The sequence below is a fragment of the Sapajus apella genome, unplaced genomic scaffold (genome assembly GCF_009761245.1).
Source record: "Sapajus apella isolate SASKATOON/1434 unplaced genomic scaffold, GSC_monkey_1.0 scaffold10, whole genome shotgun sequence".
Lineage (NCBI taxonomy): Eukaryota > Metazoa > Chordata > Mammalia > Primates > Cebidae > Sapajus > Sapajus apella.
The window spans coordinates 8,309,511-8,336,882 of record NW_022436950.1 but is presented as its reverse complement, the minus strand read 5'-3'; the positions used below and the strand labels follow the sequence as shown (position 1 = coordinate 8,336,882).

General features: G+C 41.6%; 1 protein-coding gene across 2 annotated transcripts in view; it reads right to left on the bottom strand.

The window, feature by feature from the left end:
* Nucleotides 1-404: 404 nt before the first annotated feature.
* Nucleotides 405-27,372, bottom strand: part of PDE6D (phosphodiesterase 6D) — a 56,648-nt gene continuing 29,680 nt past the window's right edge. Inside the window, exons 2-5 of one of the 2 annotated variants that reach the window (XM_032277929.1) lie at nt 6,959-7,047; nt 5,595-5,720; nt 4,775-4,880; nt 405-1,019 (exon numbers count right to left, since the gene is read on the bottom strand). In XM_032277929.1, coding sequence (XP_032133820.1) covers nt 938-1,019; nt 4,775-4,880; nt 5,595-5,720; nt 6,959-7,047 — 403 coding nt within the window. In that variant the 3' untranslated portion in view covers nt 405-937. The remainder of the gene's footprint in view (nt 1,020-4,774; nt 4,881-5,594; nt 5,721-6,958; nt 7,048-27,372) is intronic. The other variant, XM_032277930.1, reaches the window with a different exon arrangement.

Below are 27,372 nucleotides of genomic sequence, written 5' to 3'. Positions count from 1 at the left end.
GTTCTCCAGTTAGGTTCATGGAGATCTCTTCATTTTGTAGCTTCTAGTCTCATTTAGGAATACAAGAGTCCCTACTCTACCAACTTAGAACTGCCCTTTCTGGAAACTTCTTGAACAAATGAATACTGTAAACAAATAGGAAAGGTTAACAACAATAAACAAATAAAGGGTGCATGTATGTTGTGGAAAAGAATCATTAAAAATTGTGTCTAAAAGACAAATGTTAAGGTCATGGGTTTGGTTCAAGTTTGCTCTGCACAGTTTTGGAAAGCAGTAACTGTGGCACTCAGGAACAAGATCTGTCAGTTCCATTCCTGGAGTAAAATACAGTTGGGGTCTTCTATTTGGTTTCCTCCCATCATGCAGCCAGGTTCACTTTCCAGAAAAAGGAGAGATAAAAGCAGTGCCATGCTAAAGACTGTAGGAATATTTTAATTCATATTTTTAATTACATTATGTAATAATAATATCACAGTCTATTTTACAAATTAAATGTATGAGAATGTATGAAATAGAAATGGTAGGAAAAAAAACTAAACATGGGTCAGGAACATGGAATTTTTCCAAAAACCAGGGGCCAAAGGTAGATGTGTAGCCTGTAGGGCCCAAGGAGGAGTCAGGAAGGGTGACAGGTACAGTTATTGGTTTGTGGTATGTATTTGTTCCCTGTGTGTACACTGGGAAGAACTTGAGACCTGTCCCCTGCCCTGGTTTGGGGTTGGGAGTTTAGTCTGGTCAGCTGGAAGATGGCGGCTTGGGAAAAGGAGCCATCTGGTTACCTACACAGAGCTGGTCCCCTGGTGGCTGCAGGTAGGTTCTGCTGTTGAGGGAATTAGGGGTGTAATTGTCAAAAATCAAACGTGTGGAGGAAAAAAGTAAACAGTTTCCTCCTCCCTCCAAAAAACCCAAATTCTTGAAATGCACACATATTCTTCTCTCAAACATAGAAAAGTCTCACTCTGGATGTGCTTACAAGAAGATCGTCGTCAAAAAACTTTGTCTCTATGATAACGTTCCCACTGTAAGTAACACAAGAAACAGAGGGCAAAAGAAAGAGAGTGAGCATGTTAAGCACAGGATTTCATTTCCACGAAGTGGTTTCTATCTGGATTCCTAGGCCAATGGACATGCACCCACCCAGAGCTTTAGCTTAGGGACATTAAAATCCTTATCTATATGGGGCTACAAGTCTAACGTGACATTTAACTTATGTTGTTAGATTCATCCCTGTCAAGCTCACAAATCAGAAATGAGAGCATTTCCCCACTCCTTGGTACACTCTGAAGCCCTTAGTAGAGTGCTCTGCACACAGGGTGCTTATAGATCCGACTGACTTTCTGATACTGCATTCATGGACACCTCTGGCTGGTTTACACATAGCAGCCTGCAGACCTCAGGGGCAGTATCCTTCCCTACAGTACTCACTATAGTGGAAAGGTGGGCTTTGGTCTGGCCTGCATCTATTTTCCTGCCTTTGGATAACAGCACCTTGCTCTTCATTTGGGAACTACCCTTCCTCCAGTCCACATGCCAAGTGAGTGGCCCCTCACTCACCTGGCAAAAGGGTGAACAGAGGATGTAACTTAGCCCAATCAGACTCTTTCGCTTGAGCAAGATCCTTCCTGTAGTTGCTCCTTGAGGAAGCCATCCAGGAATTCCTGTCCCCTGCATCTTCCAAGCCACCTCAGGTCTCCCCCTTAGTCTTTCAACTCTTGTATTAGCCAGAGCCTGTTTCTATGATTTACAACTAAAGAACACTAAACAATGCACCTGTATTATGAGGGCAGAATTTTATTTTTCTTGGTGGATATCTCAGTGTTCCTATTTGTAAAATGGGAGAGACTATAACCTTACCAAATTACACTTGAACTGAGTTTAGGGCAACTGTTTTTGGGGTTCTAAAAAGTTAAGTATAGCTAGTCCCCTACTTATAATGAATCAGCTTATGATTTTTCAACTTTATAGTGGATTTATGAGGATACTAAATGCATTTTTGACTTATGATATTTTCATCTTATGATAGGTTTATCAGGATGTAACCCCACTATAAGTTGAGGAGTACCTGAACTATTTTGGGGGGGCTCTAAAAAGTATGACATGACTTAACCTAAAAATGTTATCACAGACTTAATGGTTTTAGTACCTGAAAGAAATCAGGCCTGGCCCCAGCCTGACCAATATGGAGAAACCTCATCTCTACTAAAAAAAAAACAAAAATTAGCCAGGCATTCCGGCAGGCACCTATAATCCCAGCTACTCGGGAGGCTGAGGCAGAATTGCTTGAACTCGGGAGGCAGAGGTTGCAGTGAGCCAAGATCATGCCCCTGCACTCCAGGTTGGGTGACAGAGTAATGCTCTGTCACCAAAAAAAAAAAAAAAAAAAAAAAAAAAAATCAGGCCTGCTGAAGAAGTAGTCAAGTAAAGTTTAATAAAATCTAAAAAAACCCTGCTTTCATAAACTACTGTACTTTCCCAGGGTAATTAATTATAAAACAGGTAAATAAGGTACTCAAAATCTGACTGATATAAAAGTAGCTACCATTGTAATTAAAAATCTACTTTTAAAACTATTAAAACTTTAAAAAAATTCTATTACAATTTTTTTTTTTTGAGACAGAGTCTCGCTTTGTCACCCAGGCTAAAGTGCCATGGCGCAGTCTTGGCTCACTGCAACCTCTGCCTCCCAGGTTCAAGCAATTCTCTTGCCTCAGCCTCCCAGATAGCTAGGACTACAAGCACATGCCACCACACCAGACTAATTTTTTATATTTTTAGTAGAAACAGCGTTTCGCCGTGTTAGCCAGGATGGTCTCAATCTCCTGACCTCATGATCCACCCGCCTCAGCTCTCAAAGTGCTGGAATTATAGGCGTGATCCACAGTGCCCTGCCTCTATTACAAAATTTAGATGGGGTCTTGCTATGTTGCTCAAGCTAATCTCAAACTCTTGGACTCAAGCAATCCTCCTGCCTCAGCTTCCCAAGTAGCTAGGATTATAGGCAAGTGTCACCACACCTGGCTATTAAAAAAACTATTAAAAACTTAAAAAGGGGCTGGGTGCAGTGGCTCACTCCTGTAATCAATCCCAGCACCTTGGGAGGCCAAGGCAGGTAGATCACCTGAGGTCAGGAGTTCAAGACCAGCCTGGCCAACATGGCGAAACCCCATCTCTGCTAAAAAATACAAAAATTAGTTGGGTGTGGTGGTGGGTGCCTGTAATCCCAGCAACTCAGGAGGTTGAAGCAGGAGATTCACTTGAACCCAGGAGGCAGAGGTTCCAGTGAGCCGAGATTGTGCCACTGCAATTCAGCCTGGGCAACAGAGAGACTCCATCTCAAAAAAAAAAAAAAAGAAAAAAAAAACCCCCAAAAACATAAAAAGTAGAGACAGGCATGGTGGCACATGCCTGTAGTTCTACCTACTTAGGAGGCTGAGGCAGGAAGATCACTTGAGCCCAGGAGTTGGAGTCCAGCCTGGGCAACATGGCAAGACCCTGTTTCTAAAAAAATAAAATAAAATAAATAAACAAATAAACAAAACCCAAAAAACAAAAAACCTAAAAGTAACCTCAATTTAACAGATTCAATATGGCTTTCATAAAGGACCTGTTGAAAGAGATGATCCAATATTACACAATTATCTGTGGGACTAACTTTTTTTTTTAAACAGAGTGTCACTCTGTTACCCAGGCTGGAATATAGTGGGGGCAATATTGACTCACTACAACTTCCACCTCTCGGGTTCAAGCAATTCTCCTACCTCAGCCTCCCGAGTAGCTGGGATTACAGGCATGTGCCACCACGCCAAGAGTTAACTTGGGACTAACTCTTTAGAAAGTACTATTACTGTAACATTTGAGAGACTAACATCCTTCCCACAGAAAATGGGAGGTGAGAAGTTATTGACAGTATTTTTGGACAAAGGACAAACGAATTATTCTTTGAAGAGGAAGTAAAGCTATAAATATGGTGAGCTATTCGCCAAAAAACTGTAACCAAGTATTATACTCAAAAGCTTAATTTTTTTTTTTTTGAGACGGAGTCTCTCTCAGTCGCCGGGCTGGAGTACAGTGATGCAATCTTGGCTCACTGCTACCTCTGCCTCCTGGGTTCAAGCAATTCTCCTGCCTCAGCCTCCTGAGTAGCTGGGACTACAGGGACACGCCACCATGCCCAGCTAATTTAGTAGAGATGGGGTTTCACCATGTTGGCCAGGGTGGTCTTGATCTCTTGACCTTGTGATACACCCACCTCAGCCTTCCAAAGTGCTAGGGAAAACAGAATTATTAATAGGACTTTCCCAGATTCTGTTAAAGGTGATCTAAACAAAATACAGAGGTACCAGAAGTATGATAGTCAGGAATGAGACCAAATTAACATAGATTTGGTATATATTAAAGGCAGTCTCCTTTCATGTCATCTCATTTTATGTTCATTACACCTCTGTAAGAGAGAGTTATTAATTCTGTGTTCAGAGATTAAAGACTAAGGCTCAGAGAAATAAAGTATATTAGTGCCCAAGATGACACAGGTAGTCAGGGTGAATCAGGAATTTAAATCTGGTCTAAAGCCTTTTTTTTTTATTCTTTCACTCTATCACACTGTCCTTTTCATATGAAAAAGGTCAGGAACCTGGAAACCTAGATGCCCTTGGATGCTCTTTTACTCTATTTCTCAGCTGAACTCTCTGCCCACTGAATGGCACCAGGAGTCCCACTTGCCTGGAATGCCTGTTTCTAGACACACTTCATAATTTCCTGAGACCTGCTCACTCACGTTAAGACGCTTGCTGGCATCATCTGGGACTCAGGTGCTGCCTCTATCAAGGACTGCCAGGTATTTGTGGAGTTAGGGATCACAAAGCCAAACTCGAAGAACCATTCTGAAGGAAGAAGGAAAAGCCTGGGTGAGCAGGTGCCCCAGTATAAAGTTTAAGGGCTCTTTGTTTCCCTCTTCTAGAGTGAGCCTCTTTCTACCCTGAAAACCACCAAAGGAAGCTATCAGCAACCTCCCAGACCAGAGGCATAAAGAAAGACAGGGAAGCCTCCTTTAGGTTGTCCTCTGAACCACACCAAAGGCTTGCTTCTCCTGATTTGAGGTCTAAAGGACTAGGACCAGCAAGCAGGATATAATATAAGCAGCATTTTCTTAGAGGTAGGCTAGATGTGAACTATACATAGCTAAATTCACCTGGAATTAGCTCAAAGGGGCAAGCAGTGTAAGTGCCCTCTTACACTGCTTGGTGAGAATTCAATGCAGAGTGGCCTTGCCAGTCAAATCTGTATGATACTGTATGTAGAGCACTGTACTAGGCCCTGCTCACAGCAGCTTCCTCCATGACCATATCACAATACAACGTCAGTGACTAAACCAGGCACCACCCATGTTCCCAGTGTCAGAGACCTCAAAGCCCCTTGTATTGGCCAGCTTTGTTTTGGTTTGTTTTTACTGGGGATCCCCAGTCTTGCAGGGTGTAGGAATCCTACCACAAACTGAGTTGTAAAAGAAGTTATTAAAGCACTGTTTTAGTTCACTGGTGTGCCTTTTGTCCTGGTCGCCCTAAGCCCTGATTTCAGGCATGTAGGCAGCAGAATACCTTCTAGGCATTGCCCTTTGAAGTAAACTTTTTGTTCCAGGCGGAATTTTTCCATTTGTTCTGTTGAAGAAAAATTCAGTTCTCGAGACACTGCCTTGCACTTGAGGATTTTCTTGGGAACACGAGCTGATAAGAGAAAAACAAATGTTGAAGCCATTCTAAATGAAAACCACATGACTATGATGCTTCAGATTTCTGGGAGTTTCTTTTTTTTTTTTGAGACGGAGTTTCGCTCTTGTTACCCAGGCCGGAGTGCAATGGCATGATCTCGGCTCACCGCAACCTCCGCCTCCCGGGTTCAGGCAATTCTCCTGCCTCAGCCTCCTGAGTAGCTGGGATTACAGGCACACGCCACCATGCCCAGCTAATTTTTTGTAGTTTTAGTAGAGACGGGGTCTCACCGTGTTGACCAGGATGGTCTCAATCTCTTGACCTCGTGATCCACCCGCCTCGGCCTCCCAAAGTGCTGGGATTACAGGCTTGAGCCACCGCGCCCGGCCTTCTGGGAGTTTCTTACAGCTGATTTAGACAACACTTTATTTAATCATTTTGGATAATGCCTTGGTAACTGCACTACACTTTGTGTGGCTTAAAGCAGAGGTATCCAACTGGTCACCTGTATCTGAAAGATACTAGATCTTCACAGAACACCAGATTTTGTTCATTTAAGGGCCTCATCTAGCTACTCTCATCAGGAAGGGGGCTGCATAGGTATCTTCTCTCTACTCTCTTCTGGTAATTTTAACCCTTTCTTTTACTTGAGGGAGATAAAAATGAAAAATTTTCTTTTGGAAAAAAAAGTTGAGATCTTAGTTTATATCTTTGGATATGTTCTAAGGGTAAAATTTCAGCACAAAAAGGGTTTTGGGAAGTGGGAGAAAGAAACGTTAAGAAAGTAACTGGGATGGGCGTGGTGGGTCACGCATGTAATCCCAGCACTTTGGGAGGCTGAGGCGGGCAGATCACTTGAGGTCAGGAGTTTGAGACCAGCCTGACCAACATGATAAAACCCGATCACTAGTAAAAAACACAAAAATTAGCTGGGCGTGGTGGCGTGCGCCTGTAATCCCAGCTACTTGGGAGGCTGAAGCAGGAGAATCGCTTAAACCTGGGAAGCAGAGGTTGCAGCGAGCCAAGATCGCATGACTGCACTCCAGCCTAGGCGATAGAGTGAGACTGTGTCTCAAAAAAAAAAAAAAAAAAAAAAAAGAAAGTAACTGAAACTGTCAACAACACATGGATTAACATGCTATGTCTTGAGGGGCTCATCAGCCTATTAGGTATGTGTTAACTTAGCTCTCTGATGCCCAGGCCCTTGTCTGGCATTGGTGACAGCCCCGTATAGACAAAGGGTTGGAAAATACCTTCATGCTCCACACCAGGAACAGACAGGTCTTCTGTTCCTTGCCAGAGTATCTTCCCTGTTTCAGCATCCCGAAGGTTCATCCAATTTCTGATCAAATATGACTAAGGAAAAATAAGGTACTGAAAGTGACTCCCACTTTGTTCTCTTGGTGTCTCATGGTTGCTCCCACCAATTCTTGTTTACTTTTTAAAAAGTCTGTCAAAACTGCTCATTGCCATGGAAGCAGATCAGAATGTGTAGGAGAGTCAAAAAGACATCTAAAGGAAGAAGCAGAGACCTAGAGAAGATATTTTTATCTATAAGAATCCTAAGACGGCACACACCTGGAAATTGCAAGAAAGTGACAGAAAATGAACAGTGCAAAATTTAAAACTGAATTAAAAATGAACAGTGCAAAATTTAAAATTTACCAACAGGATCTGACCAACCAAGATAAAATGCCTAAAGAAACAATATCAGATGTATTCCAAGGGAACAACTCATGAAGATCACTCCATAGTGAAGGCCATAGTCCATAAACTTCACTCACAAGCACAACTCTCAACTCGCTTTTTAGAACCCCCTTTTATTTTATTTTTTTGAGACAGAGTCTCACTCTGTCACACAGGCTGGAGTGCAGTGGTGCAATCTTGGCTCACTAGAACCCTTGCTCCTGAGTTCAAGCAATTCTCGTGTCTCAGCCTCCCAAGTAGCTGGACTTACAGGAGCACACCATCATGCCCAGCTACTTTTTATATTTTTAATAGAGATGGGGTTTCACCATGTTGGCCAGGCTGGTCTCGAACTCCTGACCTCACGTGATCCATCTGCCTCAGCCTCCAAGTGCCCTGTTTCTAAATAGGAGAAGATAGCCAAGTATCGCCAGAAATTCAAGAAAGCATTTATTATGAAAGAAAAAAAGAGGCTTACAGATAAAGACATAAAGTTGTAAAAAGGAGCATTAAAAAAAGAGAGATATGACATAACCTCTACAGACACTAAAAATTGATACAATAAAATTGTGTATATTTTAGGTGAATTTCTCTGGCTTGAGGTTACAACTTATGAAGCAGGTCAATTGATGTTCTCTGTCAGAAAATGCCTTCTAACCTAAGTATTTATATTTTCTAGTTTCTGTATTGTTTGATACATTAAATGAGTCAATAATACCAATTTAAATATGAACAGAACTCTAGAAACACATATATTTTGATAGCAGAACCAAACAACTCAACACAAAGACATAACTGAAGAAAACTTTCAGAACAAAAAAGGCAAGGATAGAAAATAGGAGAGCAGGCTGAGTGTGGTGGCTCATGTCTGTAATTCTAGTACTTTGGGAGGCTGAGGCGGGTGGATTCCTTGAGCTTGGGAGTTTGAGATTAGCTGAACCATGGTGAAACCTCATCTCTACAAAAATACAAAATTAACCATTCATGGTGGTACATGCCTATGGCCCCAGCTACTCTGGAGGCTGAGGTGAGAGGATTGCTTGAGCCCACAAAAATCAATGCTGCAGTGAGCCAAGATGATGTCACTGCACTCCAGCCTGGGCAACAGAGGGAGACTCTGTCTCAAAAAATAAAGGAGAGTAAAGGCACAAAAACTGGAGAATAGTCCAAGAGTTCCAATGTCTAACTAACAGAAGTTCTAGAAAGGCAGAACAGAAAAAACTGAGGGGAGGATGGCATCAATAAATTAATTCAAGAAAATTTCCTAGATTGAAAGTGTCTAGCTCTCCACTCCCTTCCCTTTAAGAAAAAAAAAAAAAAAAAAAAAAAAAAGAAAGTGTCTAGCAAATACCCAAGTCACATCATAGTGGATTTACAGAACGTTAAAGACAAAGAAAAGCAAAAGCTGGCTGGGCGTGGTGGCTCACGCCTGTAATCCCAGCCTTTGGGAGGCCGAGGTGGGTGGTTCACCTGAGGTCAGGAGTTTGAGACCAGCCTGGCCAACATGGAGAAATCCTGCTTTACCAAAAATACACATACAAAATTAGCTGGGCATGGTGGCAGGCGCCTGTAATCCCAGCTACTCGCGAGGCTGAGGCAGGAGAGTTGCTTGAACCCAGGAGGTGGAGGTTGCAGTGAGCCAAGATCGTGCCATTGCACTCCAGCCTGGGCAACAAACAACAGTGAAACTCTGTCTCAAAAAGAAAGAAAAAAAAAAAATGGAAAGCTTCCGGAGGAAAACCAAGTCATTATACCAAGGGTCAAATCATAATGGGAAAAAAAAATCAGAATGAATCACACTTTTCAGTAGGAACCCTGGAAGATAGGAGACAGTTGAGCAGGGCCTTTAAAATTCTCAGGGAGGCAGGCGCAGTGGCTCACACCTGTAATCCCAGCACTCTGGGAGGCTGAGGCACATGGAACACGAGCTCAGGAGATCGAGACCATCCTGGCTAACACAGTGAAACCCGGTCTCTACTAAAAATCCAAAAAAATTTAGCTGGGTGTGGTGGCATATGCCTGTAGTGTCAGCTCCTCGGGAGGCTGAGGCAGGAGAATCGCTTGAACCTGGCAGGTGAAAGTTGGAGTGAGCCAAAATTGCACCACTGCACTCCAGCCTGGGCGACAGAGCAAGACTCCAGCTCAAAAACAAAAAACAAAAAATCTCAGAAAAACAATTCCTAAAACAAACTAAAAAATATTTACTTTCTCAAGAAACTAAGAATAACATGGCTTCACCAAAATGACAGAGAAAACCAAGAAAGGGGATGACATGGGATGTAGGAAGCAACAAACAGCTGAAGGGAGTCCCCTGAGTGACAATGAAGAAAGATCCCAAGACAGTAGCTCTTTAGCAGGTCTGCAGAGTGACAGTTCAGGGTCCAGAAAGCTCAGAAAGAGATTTTCTTTCTTTCTTTTTTGAGACGGAGTTTTGTTCTTGTTGCCCAGGCTGGAGTGCAATGGCGTGGTCTGAGCTCAATGCAACCTCCACCTCTGGGTTCAAACAATTCTCCTGCCTCAGCCTCCCAAGTAGCTGGGATTACAGGTGCCCACCACCATGCCTGGCTAATTTTTTAATATTTTTAGTAGAGACAGGATTTCACCATGTTGGCCAGGCTAGTCTCGAACTTCTGACCTCAGGTGATCCACCTGCCTCGGCCTCCCAAAGTGCTGGGATTACATGCATAAGCGAATACCTATTGTGTTTATATGGAAAGGAGATTTATACAATTAGGGGGAGATTTTGGGGTCAAATTGATGAGAAGCACAGAAAACCTAAGCACATGACAAAAATCCAATTGTTGACATCAAGGAAAAATCAAAAGTAGTACTGGAAGAAAAAAGTAGTCATAGTATGACACATGGCTTCATTGCAAGTAGTGCTGATGCAGTCATAACAGTGAGAGTACATGCTAAGACCCAGTGTAATTACCTGGGTGGATGAGGGAACAAGAGTATATAGGGATAGTCAGACACGAAATGTTGAGAAACAACAAAACTGTCATTTTCCATAGTGGAAAGTGGATAAATAATGCTAAAATGAAATCATTAAGACATAGCCACAATGTGCTTTTTAGAAATATCAAGACAAATACCAAATAAGCTAAAAAGAATTGAAAAGGAATAGAAAATAGGGGTGGTACAGGGAGTGGTGCTCTTCATTAGAAACTAGGTAGACGGTGATTCTTTAAATGATGAACATATACAACTTAATAAAAATAAAGACTAAATTTAAGAAGAGGGTCCTAAGGCTTTTTGTTTTGTTTTAAAAAAAATTGGACAAACCATTAAAGGAAAAGAAAATTAATATTATGCAAGCACAGAGGCTAAGTCTGCAAAAGATGGTTAATATTTGCAAAGAGACTGAGCTTCAGATAAATATATATAATATAGATATACTTTACATGTGTCTTCTTTTCTTTTCTTTTTTTTTTGAGATGGAGTCTTACTCTGTGGCCTTGGCTGGAGTGCAGTGGTGCGATCTTGGTTCACTGCGATGTCCACCGCCCAGGTACAAACGATTCTCTTGCCTCAGCCTCCCAAGTAGCTGGGATTACAGGTGCCTGGGACTATACCCAGCTTATTTTTTGTATTTTTAGTAGCGATGGTGTTTCACCATGTTGGCCAGGCTGGTCTCGAACTCCTAACCTTGTGATTCACCTGCCTTGGCCTCCCAAAGTGCCAGGGTTATAGGCATGAGCCACCACACCTGGCCATACTTTTTTACTTTTTTCTTTTGTTTGTTACCTTATAATCAAACTCTCTTCTCAAAGCACTCTATATCCTCGCTTCCTTGTGGAAGGCAGTGACCGCTCTACTACAGCAGCTAGAAAGGCCAGATCCTTTTTTCCCAGGCCTGGTATAATTGGGGTGGGCACAAGAAGGCCTAGCCTTGGACATCTGCTGCCCAGTTCTGGGGTCCTGAAGCTATAATTACACAAGGTCTTGTGGAGGAGTTGGCAGTTCTTCAGGATAGGGGTAACAAGGGTATGCCAACCTGCCCTTTCCTACTGTGTGGTCTTTGCTGCAGGCCCTGTCCTTCAACTTGCTGGCAGTTCTGAAAACCTGATATCCCTTCGCATTGTTTGAATAGCTTGCAGTGGAGAACCCTAAACAACACAGCTGGCTGGAATTATCATGTGTGTAATGGCACTACATTTTACCCTCTGGTTTTGCTGCTATACAAGAAAAGTCTCAAAAGATAACCAAGTGTTGTTCAGCAGAGTGCCTACAACGTGATGAGGAGTCGAGCCTTCTGTGCACTCACCCTGCTTGTGGGCGCCCCTACAGGAATGTACCATTGCTTTCAGGTCACAATGGTTGTGTTACTCCCCTCTCAGGGTGTGCAATTCCTAAAAAGCTCTTCTTCTATGCTCATTACATCTCCAGATAGTGCTATTCCTCTCCACCCATGTGATCTGCCTTCCTCTGGTTCATATTTTCAAACTCCACTTAAAAAAAAAAAAAAAAACAACTAAATTCAAAAGCATGTTCATATACTTGCTTAGGTCATGTCTCACAATTATAATTACTACAAATATGCTCACCCATCCCAGGATCTCTATAAATTAAGAGAAAGCTTCTCAACTGCAGAAGGAAAACAACAGATACTACTGCTCTATCAATCCCCTCTGAGCTCAGATCTAAACTGTCCTAGGCAGCTAAGCTCAAGGTTTTCTGAAGACACAGTCCTCATTCGACCTGCTCTGAACAAGCTTTTGATTCTTTCACAGCAGACAGTGTCCTATGTACCCAATACGACAACACAGACATCAGCCTTTCTTAAATTAAACAAAACTAAACAAAACTAAAATGACTTCTACAGTTCCAGGCTCACAGGCAGGTGAGACTTCTAGCAAACTAGAAAAGTCCTGGAGAGAGGGCCCCTGAACAAAGCTGTAGCTGGAACAGACTGATTTTCCAGAAAAAGCACTACTGTGACTGGCAGAGGTCAGAAAAGGAAAGCCTGGGGCCAGGACTTACTCTTCAACTTATACATTAAATGATAAAAAGAAAGGCATTTTAAATTAGTCTTCTATCTGATATTTAGTGAAGAGTGAATTTAAGCTCCCCCTATTTCAAGGGAGAGAAGTAGCTAAAAATACATAGGTGATTTCTACAACATGAGTGTCTTTTCTACATAAATAGGTTAAAGACTTAATTGCTTATCTTTTTTTTTTTTTTTTTTTTTTTGAGATGGAGTTTCGCTTTTGTTGCCCAGGCTGAAGTGCAATGGTGTGATCTTGGCTCACCGCAACCTCCACCTCCCAGGTTCGAAATTCTCCTGCCTCAGCCTCCTGAGTAGCTGGGATTACAGGCATGTGCCACCATGCCCAACTAATTTTGTATTTTTAGTAGAGATGGGGTTTCTCCATGTTGGTGAGACTGGTCTCAAGCTCCTGACTTCAGGTGATCCGCCCACCTCGGCCTCCCAAAGTGCTGGGATTACAGGTGTGAGCCACCGCACCTGGCCCTAATTGCTTATCTTTTTGGGAATTACATAAAAATATATTTTATAAAATATATGTATATGTTTGGCCAGTTCAATAACTATGCACTTCCTACCTGTGCCCTAATCTGGAAAATTATCTGCCAGTATCTATATCATGTGCTTAGTTTTATAATACTTGCACATTTTAATCCTTAACACGTTTTGGAAGATTTTATCCTCAATATAGCATTAGAGAAATACAAAGAGAGCTCCATCCAAGGACGTTGGGATTGAGGCTACTGAAGGCCCCCCAAGTTCTGTAATTTTAGGGGTGAAAAGGAAGCTCTTAGGTTTATGTAGAAATGCAGCTTTATAAAATGCAAATCCACAACAGTCTATTAGTAAAGAGAAATAAAAGTTATTAAGGTAGGAATCTTAAAATAATAACAATGAGAAAAGCTGGTCCTCAAAAGAGGAAACTTCAAGTTGCCTTCTGAGGAGCCAAAAAAAAAAAAAAAAAAAAAAAGAGGAAACATTTGGCTAAAAATGCTAGAAATGAAAGGCAAGTGTTGATGATTGGTCATCATTTGGCTAAAAACATTGTTTTATCAGCGTATTGCTAACCAGATTTTTCAGAGAAAAAAAGCCTGAGTTTTAAGACTCAAAGGTCAAGTCACTTCCAATCTTGAGAGGAGGATTAAGTGGACAGGCTTTAAAGGAGGGGCTGGAGTGCTATTTATAAATTCTACCCTCTGGGTCAGCCAGGTCTTTGTTCATTTAAAAGCTCTCTGGTGATTTATATGAAGGATGAGCACAGAGGAACACTCCTTTCCTATGGGAAGACTCCTGCTTAGATGGGAGTGGGCCCTGGTACCCTCTAATTTGCAACAAGGCAAACATAAGGCAAACATAAAGAAGTACTCTTATATGTAAAAGTAAGACTATCTTAAAAATAAGCTTCAGAACAAAACCAATAGTTTGCAAAGTATTAAATGTTAGGGAAGGTAAAAAGGAAGTAAATATTCCATGAATATTATGGAAGAATGGGTGACACTTGGCTCCTGACAGGTCACACAAATCCTCGTCTTACAGAATAGTTGTGACCTGGTGTGATTTAGATGCAGTCCAGTGCAGGAGCTGGAGGCAGACTTGAGGTATAGAAGGCAGTGAAGGAGATGGGTAGTAGAACAGGAAGGGAAGGGTTGGGGATCCGAAGAAACGAGTTAGATGAATGGGGCACTAGGCAAATTTCCTTGAGAGATGTAAAAGTAGAAAATAGGATAATAAAAGGATTTGAACCAAGCTTGTCCAACCCATGGCCTCTGGGTTGCATGCGGTTCAACTCAATTTTTTAAACTTTTTTTTATTTTTTTTTTTTGGGACGGAGTTTCGCTCTTGTTACCCAGGCTGGAGTGCAATGGCGTGATCTCGGCTCACCGCAACCTCCGCCTCCTGGGTTCAGGCAATTCTCCTGTCTCAGCTTCCTGAGTAGCTGGGATTACAGGCGCGCGCCACCATGCCCAGCTAATGTTTTGTATTTTTAGTAGAGACGGGGTTTCACCGTGTTGACCAGGATGGTCTCGATCTCTTGACCTCGTGATCCACCCGCCTCGGCCTCCCAAAGTGCTGGGATTACAGGCTTGAGCCACCGCGCCCGGCCTTATTTTATTTTTTTATTTTGAGACAGAGTCTTGCTGTGTTGCCCAGGCTGGAGTGCAGTGGTGAAATCTTAGCTCACTGGATCCTCCACCTCCCAGGTTCAAGTGATTCTCCTGCCTCAGCCCCCTAAATAGCTGGGATTACAGGCACCTGCACCCATGCCCAGCTAATTTTTGTATTTTTAGTAGAGACGGGGTTTCATCATGTTGGCCAGGCTGGTCTTGAACTCCTGACCTCAAGCAATCCACCTGCCTTGGCCTCCCAAAGTGCTGGGATTACAGGTATGAGCCACTGCGCCTGGCCCATTAGTGTTTTTATGTGTGGCCCAAGATAATTCTTCTTCCAATGTGGCCCACGGAAGCCAAAAGATTGGACACCCCTGTTAAATTACTTTGTAACAGTCATCTAGGAGTATTTTGAAATAAGTACACTGGTTCTGAGAATCTTAATTAGTTTTAAATGGAAATGGTCAACATCAATTTTTATATAATAAACAGATCCACAGTACATACCAGTACCTCACTTGCCAGTTGAAGAAGGAAGAAAGAGAAATCAAGAGTAAGAGAATAGAGAGTGAGAGGGAATGGGAAGACAAAAAGGGGAAAGAGAAAAGAAACACAGGGGACACACACAGGGGGAGAGACACAGGGAGGGAGTGAAGGGGAAAAAAGACTGAGAAAAACACACAAACAGAAGGGCCCACATACAACTCAGAACCAAGAGAGAGCGCCAGGACAGAAGGCAACAAAGAGGAGTCTCAGAAAATTTGAAGATGAGATCCCACACAATTTTATTCCTACTTTAATATTGTATAGCTGTTTGGGTCAGTGAGTTTCATAAGACAGTTTGAAATTGATGAGCAGAGGAGGAAGACTAAACACTGAAGTGTTAAGCCCCTCTGAAAATATTAATTGGCTGGTTCAGAGTTTCATGTAATTTATCATCCAAACTATGATACTTTTTTTTTTTTTTTGGCTGAGAATTTTTTTTTTATTGCATTTTAGGTTTTGGGGTACATGTGAAGAACATGCAAGATTGTTGCATAGGTACACACATGGCAGTGTGATTTGCTGCCTTCCTCCCCATCACCTATATCTGGCATTTCTCCCCATGCTATCTCTCCCCAACTCCCCACCCCCCACTATCCCTCCCCCATTTCCCCCCAAAAGACCCCAGTGTGTAGTGCTCCCCTCCCTGTGTCCATGTGTTCTCATTGTTCAACACCCGCCAAAGAGTGAGAACATGTGTTTGATTTTCTGCTCTTGTGTCAGTTTGCTGAGAATGATGGTTTCCAGGTTCATCATCACTGGTCATTAGAGAAAGGCAAATCAAAACTATATCGAGATACCATCTCACGCCAGTTAGAATGGCGATCATTAAAAAATCTGGAGACAACAGATGCTGGAGAGGATGTAGAGAAATAGGAACACTTTTACACTGTTGGTGGGAGTGTAAATTAGTTCAACCATTGTGGAAGACAGTGTGATGGTTCGTTAAGGACCTAGAAATAGAAATTCCATTTGACCCAGCAATCCCATTGCTGGGTATATATCCAAAGGATTATAAATCGTTCTACTATAAGGATACATGCACATGAATGTTCATTGCAGCACTGTTTACAATAGCAAAGACCTGGAACCAACCCAAATGCCCATCGATGATAGACTGGACAGGGAAAATGTGGTACATATACACCATGGAATATTATGCAGCCATCAAATATGATACTTTTAAGAATGAAAGAGGGTGCTAATCGAAGAGCATACTTAAAATGAGCTGGTTCGTAAAATGTGTTTAGGACAGTTCTTGGCGTTTGTAATACATGTGTTAGCTATTATTATTATCAATGAGAATTAATTCATTATCGTCTCACATCTAGCATTCTGACTGATTTTCCTTCCTTCATTCTTGCCTTCTTCTCCATTCTCTTCACAGAAGGAAGGGGTCTTTTAAAACTACAAGTTAGGTGTCAATCCTTGGCTTTCCTCTGTACTTAAAAAAATCGAGTTCTTTCCATGGTCTACACGGCCCCTCATTCACTATGCCCTAGGCACAAAAACCACTTACCTCTTTCTCTTCTCACCTGCGCCAGACAGCCTGCGTACTCTTGACCTTATTCTTCACACCCTCAGGTCCTGGTGTGAGTGGCACCTCCTCTGAGAGGTTCTTGGGAACACTGAGTTCACAGTGAGGTTTTTGAATGCACATGTGCTTAACTTCTAAGTTGGGGCTCCTTCTCTGCCTCCATGCCAACACTTGGCTATCCTCCCCTGGACAGACAATTTGTGATTATCTCTGTCTCTTCTGAGGAGAGCCTAAATTCCATTTCATCTTTGGTATATTGCTTTCCTAGTCAAAGACTTTCTGGGATGTCAAGTGGGTATTTTGAAGTATACATAGGAAATTTAAAAATTTAGAAATAAGGAAAAAAAAAGACTTTAAGTGGATCCTCACAGACTAACCCAGGGCCTACCTATATCTGATATCAAACTATCATTCATTCTTTTATTCATTCAATACATGTTTACTGACAACCTATGATATGGTTTGGCTTCCCCAGTGAAAGTGTAAGTCCAATCAAACCTTTTTTTCCCCCCAGTTTCAGGTATGACTTTATCAGCATCATTAAAACAAACTAATACAACCTACAATGTGACAGGTATTAATGTCAAAGTTGCATCTAAAAAATTTGGGCAATATGTTTCGTATAAAATGATAGGTGGTATAGAGGGGGATAATATTTTTAAATTCATATATTATTTGATAAAGTTTATGGTCTTAGTTAATATATGTGAAAATATATGTCTATTTCATCCACATCACAATTTTTTTTTGTTGAGACAGAGTCTCACTCACCTGTCTTACTCACTTGCTCTGTTGCCCAGGTTGGAGTGTGATCTTAGCTCACTGCATCCTCTGCCTCCTGGGTTCAAGTGATTCTACTGCCTCAGCCTCCCAAGTAGCTGGGATTACAGCTGTGCACCACCATGCCCATCTAATCTTTTTTTTTTTTTTTAGTAGAGATGGGGTTTCACTGTGTTGGCCAGGCTGGTCTTGAACTCCTGAGCTCAAGTGATCTGCCCACCTTGGCCTTCCAAAGAGCTGAGATTACAGGAGTGAGCCACCATGCTTGGCCTCATATCACTTTTAAAAAATGTTTTTCATTGGAAAAATAAGAGATTGCATTATATTCAGGGTTACCTTATATTTGGACATTATTCTGATAATTTTATGGGTTCCCTTTAGTTAGAACCAAAGAACTTATTTACTCATCTTCTTCAAAACAGTTCATACACAACAAGCTGGACATTTCTTAATCATACTGAGAAAATCCTCTAATGATATTACCCCAAATCCTCATTACCAATTTAGGGATGGAAAAATCTAAAACATTTCAATTCATAACAATACACCAAGAATTATTCTACTTAAAATATAACTCTTTTTTTGAGTTGGATTTTTGCTCTTGTTGCCAAGGCTGGAGTGCAATGGTATGATCTTAGCTCACTGCAACCTCTGCCTCCCAGGTTCAAGCGATTCTCCTGCCTCAGCCTCCCAAGTAGCTGGGATTACAGGTGCCCGCCACCATGCCCAGCTAACTTTCTGTATTTTTAGTAGAGACGGGGTTTCACTATGTTGGCTAGGCTGGTCTTGAACTCCTGACCTCAGGAGATCCACCCGCCTTAGCCTCCCGAAGTGCTGGGATTACTGGTGTGAGCCATTGTGCCTAGCTATATAACTTAAAAAAAAAAAAAATCTTTTATTTTAGAATAGTTTTTTTTTTTTTTTTGAGACATGGTCTTCATTGCCCAGGCTGGATTGCAGTGTTGAAATCACTGCTTACTGCAGGCTTGACCTTCCAGGCTCAATTGATCCTCCTACTTCAGCCTCCTGAGTAGCTAGAACTACAGGCCCTTACTACTTCATTTGGCAAATTTTTAAAAACATTTTTTATAGAGATGGGATCTCACTATGTTGTCCAGGCTGGTCTCAACTTCCTGGGCTCAAGTGATTCTCCCACCTTGGCTTCCCAAACTATTGGGATTACAGGCGTGAGCACTGCACCCAGTCAAAAATAGTTTTGGATTTACAGAAAAGTTGCAAAATTAAGTAGAGTTCTCATTTACCCCACACGCAGTTTACTCTATTATTAACAGCTTACATTTGTCACAACTAATGAACCAATGTTGATGTACTATTGCTCCTCTTGGATGTGGGAGAGTCTCAGATATTCCTTGTTTTTGATGACCTTCATAGTTTTGAGGAGAACTGGTCAGGTGTTTTGTAGTGTATCCATCAGCTGGTATTTGTCTGATGTTTTCCTTATGATTCGACTGGAGTTACGGTTTTTTTGGGAGGAAGACCACAGAGGTAGTGTCATTTTTATCACATCAACATCAAGGATACATGCTATCAACATGACTGATTACTATTGATGTTAACCTTCATCACCTGGTTGAGGGTAGTCTTTGTCAGTTTCTTCCATTGTGAAGTTACTCTTTTCCTCTCCTTTCCACACTGTTCTCTTTTGAAGGGAGTTACTATACCTGGCACAACTTAAGGGGTAGGGAATTATGCTCTACTTCCTTGAAGGATAAATAACAACTATATGAATTACTTAGAATTATGTACTGCATATTTATCTCTTCTCCCCATTTGTTTTATTCAATTACTTATATCAGTCCAGCTGGGTTTAAAAAAAAAATCATATGACTGTGCTCTGATACCTAAATTTTTATCGCCAAGATGAAAATATTTCAATACTAGGAAATCTGCTTAAAAATATTTATTTGATATGCTTACATGTAAGTCTCAGGAATTCATTTGAGTTACAGGGGAAGATAGAAACCATAGGGCATGCTAGTTTATAGTCAGAAGGAAAAGCTAAGAGAGGGGAAAATACAATTGGTTTAGAGCTGAACATCTGTTTTGGAGTCCCACTTCTATTATGTAGCAGCTGTGATCTTAGATCAGTCATTTAACCTGCCTGAGATTTAATTTGTAAACAACAGATAATATGAATGCCTTACGATTATTCTGGGATTATAAGAAATGCCTACAAAATGGTTTAGAGATTATAAAACATGATATACACAAGTGTAGGACATTAGTATACCATAATTCTTCAGGATTGAAAAAGGCAAATTATGGAAGTGACTTTTTATGAACAACTTCAAATTCTCTAATAAAAGCATATATTGGCCAAGGGCCATGGTTAACGCCTGTAATCTCAACACTTTGGGAGGCTGAGGCAGGCAGATCACAAGGTCAGAAGTTTGAGATCAGACTAGCCAATATGGTAAAATCCTGTCTCTACTGAAAATACAAAAATTAGCTAGGTGTGGTGGCAGGTACCTGTAGTCCCATCTACTCAGGAGGCTGAGGCAGGAGAATTGTTTGAACCCAGGAGGTGGAGGTTGCAGTAAGCCAAGATTGCGCCACTGCACTCCAGCCTGGGCAACAGAATGAGACTCCATCTTAAAAATAAATAAATAAAAAATAAATAGAAGGATATATTATCTTATTCTTTCTCTAAAATCTTCAAAAAGGAAAACAAAACTGAAAGCTTATTTGTATTAATGTTTGACTTGAGTTTTATTCACTCAAAACCTTGTAATTTCTAGAAAACCTGCTGCAATCTTTTGTGCTGCTCATATACTTATCTTCATCTCTTTGCTCATCCTCTTCTGTTTTAGAGATAAAACCTAATTCTACTTTTATACTTGTATTATATATACTATTAGATAGACATATACAGAGCAGCAATTATATTTGAGAGATTTGAGTATCTTAAATTGAAAACAAATTAAATGAAGGCTCCCTTGTGTTCAGTTTTTTTTTGGAGGAAAATGACTAGCAAACATTGATTGTTGTCTACTGTTTGCACTTGCTATCAAGAATTCTTTTTTTTTAATCTTTCTTTCTTTTTTACTCTCCTTTTGAGAGATGTCAAGAATTCTTTTAAGGTATTTTTTCTCTTTTATACTGTTGGTCCAACATCCTCCCAACTTATTTTTCTCCTTCAGTCTCTAGTCCATCGTTTCTCAAAGAGTGGTTTCATGACTTTGTTAAAAATGCTGTTTCAGCCAGGCAAGGTGGCTCATGTCTGTAATCCCAGCACTTTGGGAGGCTGGGGCAGGCGGATCACCTGACTACAGGCATGTGCCACCACACCCAGCTAATGTTTTTAGTTTTACTAGAGACGGGGTTTCACCATATTGGCCATGCTGGTCTTGAACTCCTGCCCTCGTGACATGCCTGCCTCTGCCTCCCAAAGTGTTAGGATTACAGGCATGAGCCACCAGGCCTGGCCTAATTTTTTTTTTTTTTTTTTGAGATGGAGTCTCCATCTGTCGCCCAGGCTGGAGTGCAGTGGTGTGATCTTGGCTAACTGCAACCTCCACCTCCCAAGTTCAAGTGATTCTCCTGCCTCAGCCTCCTGAGTAGCTGGGGTTACAGGTGCCCGCCACCATGCCTGGCTAATTTTTTTTTTTTTTTTTTTTTGGATTTTTAGTAGAGACAGGGTTTCACCATGTTGGCCAGGCTGGTCTTGAACTCCTGATCTCAAGTGATCTGCCTGCCTTGGCCTCCCAAAGTGCTGGCATTACAGATGTGAGCCACCACACCCAGCCTGCTTTTGTCTTTTTCACATGAGAATGCCATTAATGCCATGCAGCAAAACTTATTCCAAAGAATGGCAGTTTCTCATTAGGTGATGAGACTAAGAGAAAGGTAATAAAGTAGACTGGTTAAGTACCCTGGCCAAGGTTACACAGCAAAGAAAAGGATAATCTCCTTCTTGCTCTGCTATCACATTTGTTATCCTCTCCTCCCAAGACTAAACTTGACCCTGATTTCTTACAATGAACTAAATGTTTGTGTCCCCTCCAAATTCATACATTGAAATCCTAAACCCCAAAGTGATGGTATTAGGATGTGGGGCTTTGGGAGGTGATGAGACCATGAGGGTAAAATCCTCACGAATGGGATCAGTGCCCTACAAAAGGGACTCTAGACAGCTTTTTTCTCTCTTTGAACCACATCGGGATACAAGAAAACAGTAGTCTGCAACCTGGAAGGAGGCTCTCACCAAAACCTGACCATGTTGGTACCCTGATCTCAGACTTCCAACCTCCAGAGCTGTGAGAAATGTTTCTATTGTATATAAGCCACCCAGTCTCTGGCACTATGTTACAGCAGCCGAAATGACAAAGATATCTCTATTATAAACTTTTAAAATTACAGTGCTTTTTTTCGTAATGAAATAAAGAACAACTTATTTGTAAAAGACTCTGAAAAACTAAGTGTTAAGCACTTCTATAAACACCACAGTGCTCAAACCAATGACAATTCTGATTTTAGTCACAGGCTCCCAATTCTAGGGAAGCTGATTGCTTATGAAAGTAATTAATGCTGGTGCGGTAGCTCACACCTGTAATCTCAGCACTTTGGGAGGCTGAGGCAGGCGGTCGCTTGAGGTCAGGAGTTTGAGACCAGCCTAACCAACATGCTAAAACCCTGTCTCTACTAAAAATACAAAAATTGACTGGGCATGGTGGCAGATGCCTGTAATCTTAGCCACTTGGGAGGCTGAGGCAGGAGAACTGCTTGAACCCCAGGAGGCGGAGGTTGCAGTGAGCTGAGCCACTGCACTCCAGCCTGGGCAACAGAGCAAGACTCCATCTCAGGGGGAAAAAAATGGTTGTAATTAAAAAATTTTTTTTGTGTGTGGAGACAAGGTATTACTATGTTGCTCAGGCTGATCTTGAACTCTTGGCCTCAAGTGATCCTCCCGTCATAGCCTCCCAAAGTGCTGGAATTACAGGCGTGAGCCACTGTGCCCAGCCCTATTGTAATTTTTTACAAGGAGAGTTATTATCTGAGTAATTAAACTTAATTTAAAAAGGAGTTTGCCGGGTGCAGTGGCTCACGCCTGTAATCCCAGCACTTTGGGAGGCCAGGGCGGGCAGATCATCTGAGGTTGGAAGTTCGAGACCAGGCTGACCAACATGGAGAAACCCCGTCTCTTTAAAAAAAAAAGAAAGAAAAAAAAGTAGTTCAGAAAGTAAAAACAGAAAATCTTTTGTAACTCAAAATCATGGTAAACAAAGGCAAGTCAAATGAAAAACTAGAAAAATATTTATAATATGATGAGCAAAAAGACAAACTCTTTACTATATAATAAGCAATTATATACAATAAGAAAAAGATAAACAGGCTGGGTATGATGGCTCAGGCCTGTAATCCCAGCACTTTGGGAGGTCAGGAGCTCAAGACCAGCCTGACCAACATGGAGAAACCTTGTCTCTACTAAAAATACAAAATTAGCCGGGCATGTTGGCACATGCCTATAATCCCAGCTACTCAGGAGGCTGAGGCAGGAGAATCGCTTGAACCTGGGAGGCGGAGGTTGTGGTGAACTGGGATGCCATTGCACTCCAGCCTGGGCAACAAGAGCGAAATTCCATCTAAAAAAAAAAAAGATAAATACCTCAAAAGAGCATTAGGCAAAACATGAGGGAAATGCAAATTTTCACCTGGCAGACTGACCCCTGAGCCCATCCCTCAGAGAAAGTGACAGAGACGCAGCTTCGTCCCCAGTGGGTTCCTGAGGAGGCTGCCTCCATGGGGTAGGGTCAGGTTTCAGTGAGGGTAGGAAGATGGAAGGAGGGCTCTAAGAAGAGCTCCATGAGGTAGGGGATTTTGTTTATAATGGAAGGGGCTTTCTGACAGGACAGTAGTGGTGTTGAGGAGAACTGGGTGGAATATAAAGCAAGGAGCTGACACCACCAGAAGGGACTGGTGCCTGGAGGAGACTGCATTTGGGGAAAACAGGAAGTTTATAGAAGAGCCAGGGAGTCATTTATAGCTCTTTCTCAAGGTTTCTAATCTAGTGAAGGACACATTACTTTCGTGCCAAAATTGCCTGAAGGCTTTGTGTTTAGACATGCCTTTCATGACCTCCCCGACCTTCCTTTCCGGTTACCATATCCTGGTATTTCTTCCACTAAGATGCACTCTCATGTTTCCAAATTACTGGACTTCTGCAAGAACTTCCTAATTGCTTTCTCTCCCTCTCCACTCCAATCCAGTCTGCACATGGCTGCCAGATGAATTTTTCTCAAATATCACCTGTAACATGTCACCTTCCTACTCAAAACCTTTCAATGCTTCTCCCCTCATTGGATCAAGTCTAGACACCCTTGATCAACATCCTTAACTATGCAGGTTGTCTCCAGTTCACCTCAAAAAACATCTGCTCCAGCCAAAGAGGGTCAATCACTATAATAACTAACCTGTCCCTATATGTGATACCATCTCTTCAAACCTTTTTTGTTTTTCCTACTCTTGATTTCCTCTCTTCCCTTTACTTATCCATAATCTGGCATTCTTTCACATTAGTTTCACTGCCTTTCCTCCCATCAGTATACAATGTGGTTAAAGCACAGGCGTAGTCTCAACTAAGCCCTGGGTATAATCATGGTTCTGCCATTTAACAGTTTAGTGGTCTTGGGCTTTCTTATGGCTTAGTTTGCCTCAACTCCATAATGTAATAAATACATGATTTTTGTGAAGATTCAATAAGACGCAATGTATATAAAACTAATAGAACATCTGGAACACAATAGGTACTCACTAGATTAGTATTAACATTGTCCAAATGTACTGCTTTCTCTGAGTATATAGGCTTTCTTACTAGCTTGTGTGCACTATTATTTTTCTCTTACATTTAAACTTTTAATATTTAGGTCTAATTTCCTCATACTTCATCTCATTACAGTCAGTATGCCCAGCCCTGTATTAGGTGATTTACCTATATAAAAATCCTGTGAATTGGGTCTTATTACCTCTATTACTTCATTTTCTGGATGAGAAAACTAAGTTTTAGAGATTTTAAAAACCTTAATATTAAATAGCTGGGAAATAGTGAGATAAAGATGCAGGTGATATTTTTGGTTGACTTTTTTTTTGCTGTTTTTTTTTTTTTTTTTTTTTTTTTTTGAGATGGAGTCATGCTCTGTCACCCAGGCTGGAGTGTAGTGGTGTGATCTCGGCTCACTGCAACCTCTGCCTCCCTGGCCCAAGCGATTCTCCTGCCTCAGCCTCCCGAGTAACTGGGATTACAATGCTCACCACCACATCCAGCTCATTTTGGTATTTTTGGTAGAGACAGAGTTTCGCCATGTTGGCTAGGGTGGTCTTGAACTCCTGACCTCAAGTGATCTACCTGCCTTGGTCTCCCAAAGTGCTGGGATTACAGGTGTAAGCCACGGCGTCCAGGTTGGCTATGTGCAAATCCTTGATCTTTTACTTAAAAAAATTTTTTTGGCTGGGTGTGGTGGCTCATGCCTATAATCCCAGCACTTTGGGAGGCTGAAGTGGGTGGATTATCTGGGGTCAGGAGTTGGAGACCAGCCTAACCAACATGGTGAAACCCTGTATCTACTAAAATTACAAAAATAAAAATAAAAATAGCTGGGTATAACGGCAGGCACCTGTAATCCCAGCTACTCAGGAGGCTAAGGCAGAATCACTTGAACCCAGGAGGTGGAGGTTGCAATGAGCTCATACCACTGCACTCCAGCCTGGGTGACAAAGCGAGACTCTGTCTCAAAAAAAAAAAAAAAAAAAAAAAATTTTTTTTTTTTGGTAGAGACGGGGTTTTGCCATGTTGCCCAGGCTGTGCGAACTCCTGAGCTCAAGCGGTTTGCCTGCCTCAGCCTCCCAAAGTGCTGGCTGGAAGTCATTTTAAATAGCAATTTGGCACATACTAAAATGTAGTATATATTCTGGACCAATCTTAAATCATATATATATATATATATATATATACATGTATTTTTTGAGACAGGTCTCACTGTCACCCAGCCTGGAGTACAGTAGTGTGTTCCCAGCTTACTGCAGCCTTGGACTCCTGGGCTTAAGCAATCCTCCACCTTAGCCTCCTGAGTAGCTGGGACTACAGACATGTGCTACTGCATTCAGTTAATTTTTATTCTGTTGTAGAGATAGGATCTCACTATGTTGCCCAGGCTGGTCTCAAATTCCTAGGCTAAAGCGATCTTCCTACCTTTACCTCCCCCCACAAAGCATGGGCATTATAGGCATGAGACACCTTGCCCAGCCTTACTTTTTAAAAATAAAAAAACTATTACTTAGGATGAACAAATTCCAAGCTGACAACTACAGATAGTTTTTGACTAATGGTTAGGAAGCCAGAATAATACTCTAGAGCAATAACTTTGCTAGTTATCCAAAAATGAAACATGCATCTCATTCATTCACTTTATCTAATATATTAGCATTTTTGGCCAAAAAAAAAATTTTTTTTTTTTTTTTTTTTTTTTAATTTAAACAGAGACAGAGTCTTGCTATGTTTCCCAGGTTGGGCTTGAACTCCTGGCCTCAAGGGATCCTCCCTCCTTGGCCTCCCAAAGTGCTGGGCTGGGATTACAGGTATGAACTACCACACCAGGCCCAGAGAAATATATATATATATATATATTTTTTTTTTTTTTTTCCCCAAGACAGAGTCTTGCTCTGTTGCTTGTCCAGGCTGGAATGCAATGGCATGATCTTGGTTCACTGCAACCTCCGCCTCCCAGGTTCAAGTGATTCTCCCACCTCAGCCTCCTGAATAGCTGGGATGACAGGCACACCCACCACACCCAGCTAATTTTTGTATTCTTAGTAGGAATGCGGTTTCACCACGTTAGCCAGGCTGGTCTCAAACTCTTAACCTTGTGATCCACCCACCTCGGCCTCCCAAATCCCAACACTTTGTAATCCCAAAGTGTTGGCATTACAGGCATGAGCCACCATGCTTGGCCCGAGAAATACTCTTTAATTTTGTGTTTTCATATCTTATTTAAGAGTCAAGGTACTATGCTGACAGGCAGCGTAGCATACACATATCCTCCAAAGTACAGTTGCATTTTGAACATAGATAAAGCAAGTCTAACAATCTAATCTGTGGGTGGGTACAGTGGTTTATGTCTGTAATTCCAGCTCTTTGGAAGGTCTAAGTGGAAGGACTGCTTGAGTCTCAGAGTTCCAAAGCTGCAGTGAGCTATGATAGTACCACTGCCCTCCAGCATGGGTGGCAGAGTGAGACCCTGTCTCTAAAAATAAAAAAATAAAAAAAATCTGGCTAGGCATGGTGGTTGATGCCTATCATTCCAGCACTTTGGGAGGCCGAGGACGGTGAATTCCTTGAGCTCAGGAATTCAAGACTAGCCTGGGAAACATGGTGAAACCCCATCTCTACAAAAAAGACAAAAATTAGCCTGTCATAGGGTAGTGCACAACCTGTAGTCCCAGTTACTTGGGAGGCTGAGGTGGGAGGATCCCTTGAGCCCAGGAGGCAAAGACTGAAGCTGAGAATGCATCACTGCACTCCAGCCTGGGTGGCAGCATGAGACTCTATCTCAAAAAAATAAAAATAAATCTAGTTCTCAAATTTTGATATAATTTTAAGTTCAAAGTTTCTTAATTATTTTTCTCCATCTTTCCTCCAGAATAGGTATCAACTTCACTTAAAAAAAAAGTGTTCTACACTTAAAAAGACTAGTTAAGTATAGTAGTGTAAAGACTCATTGGTATTAAGTAATGATCAACATGTAATTGGTAAAAAAGAAAAAACAAAAGTCAAATTAATCTGGATTTGTATATGATCAAAAGGTTTTGGATTATAAGAAGGCTGAATTGGATATTTCATTTGTCGAACATTTACTGAACACTTATGAACATGTACTGAACACTTAGGGCTAGGGTATACTATGATTAATAAGACATGGTTCCTGCACATGGCCTCTGGAGTTCTTCTTCAGGTAGGGAAACCACCAGGTAAAAGAATAATTGCAACACAATATGAGAAGGACTATCTATAAT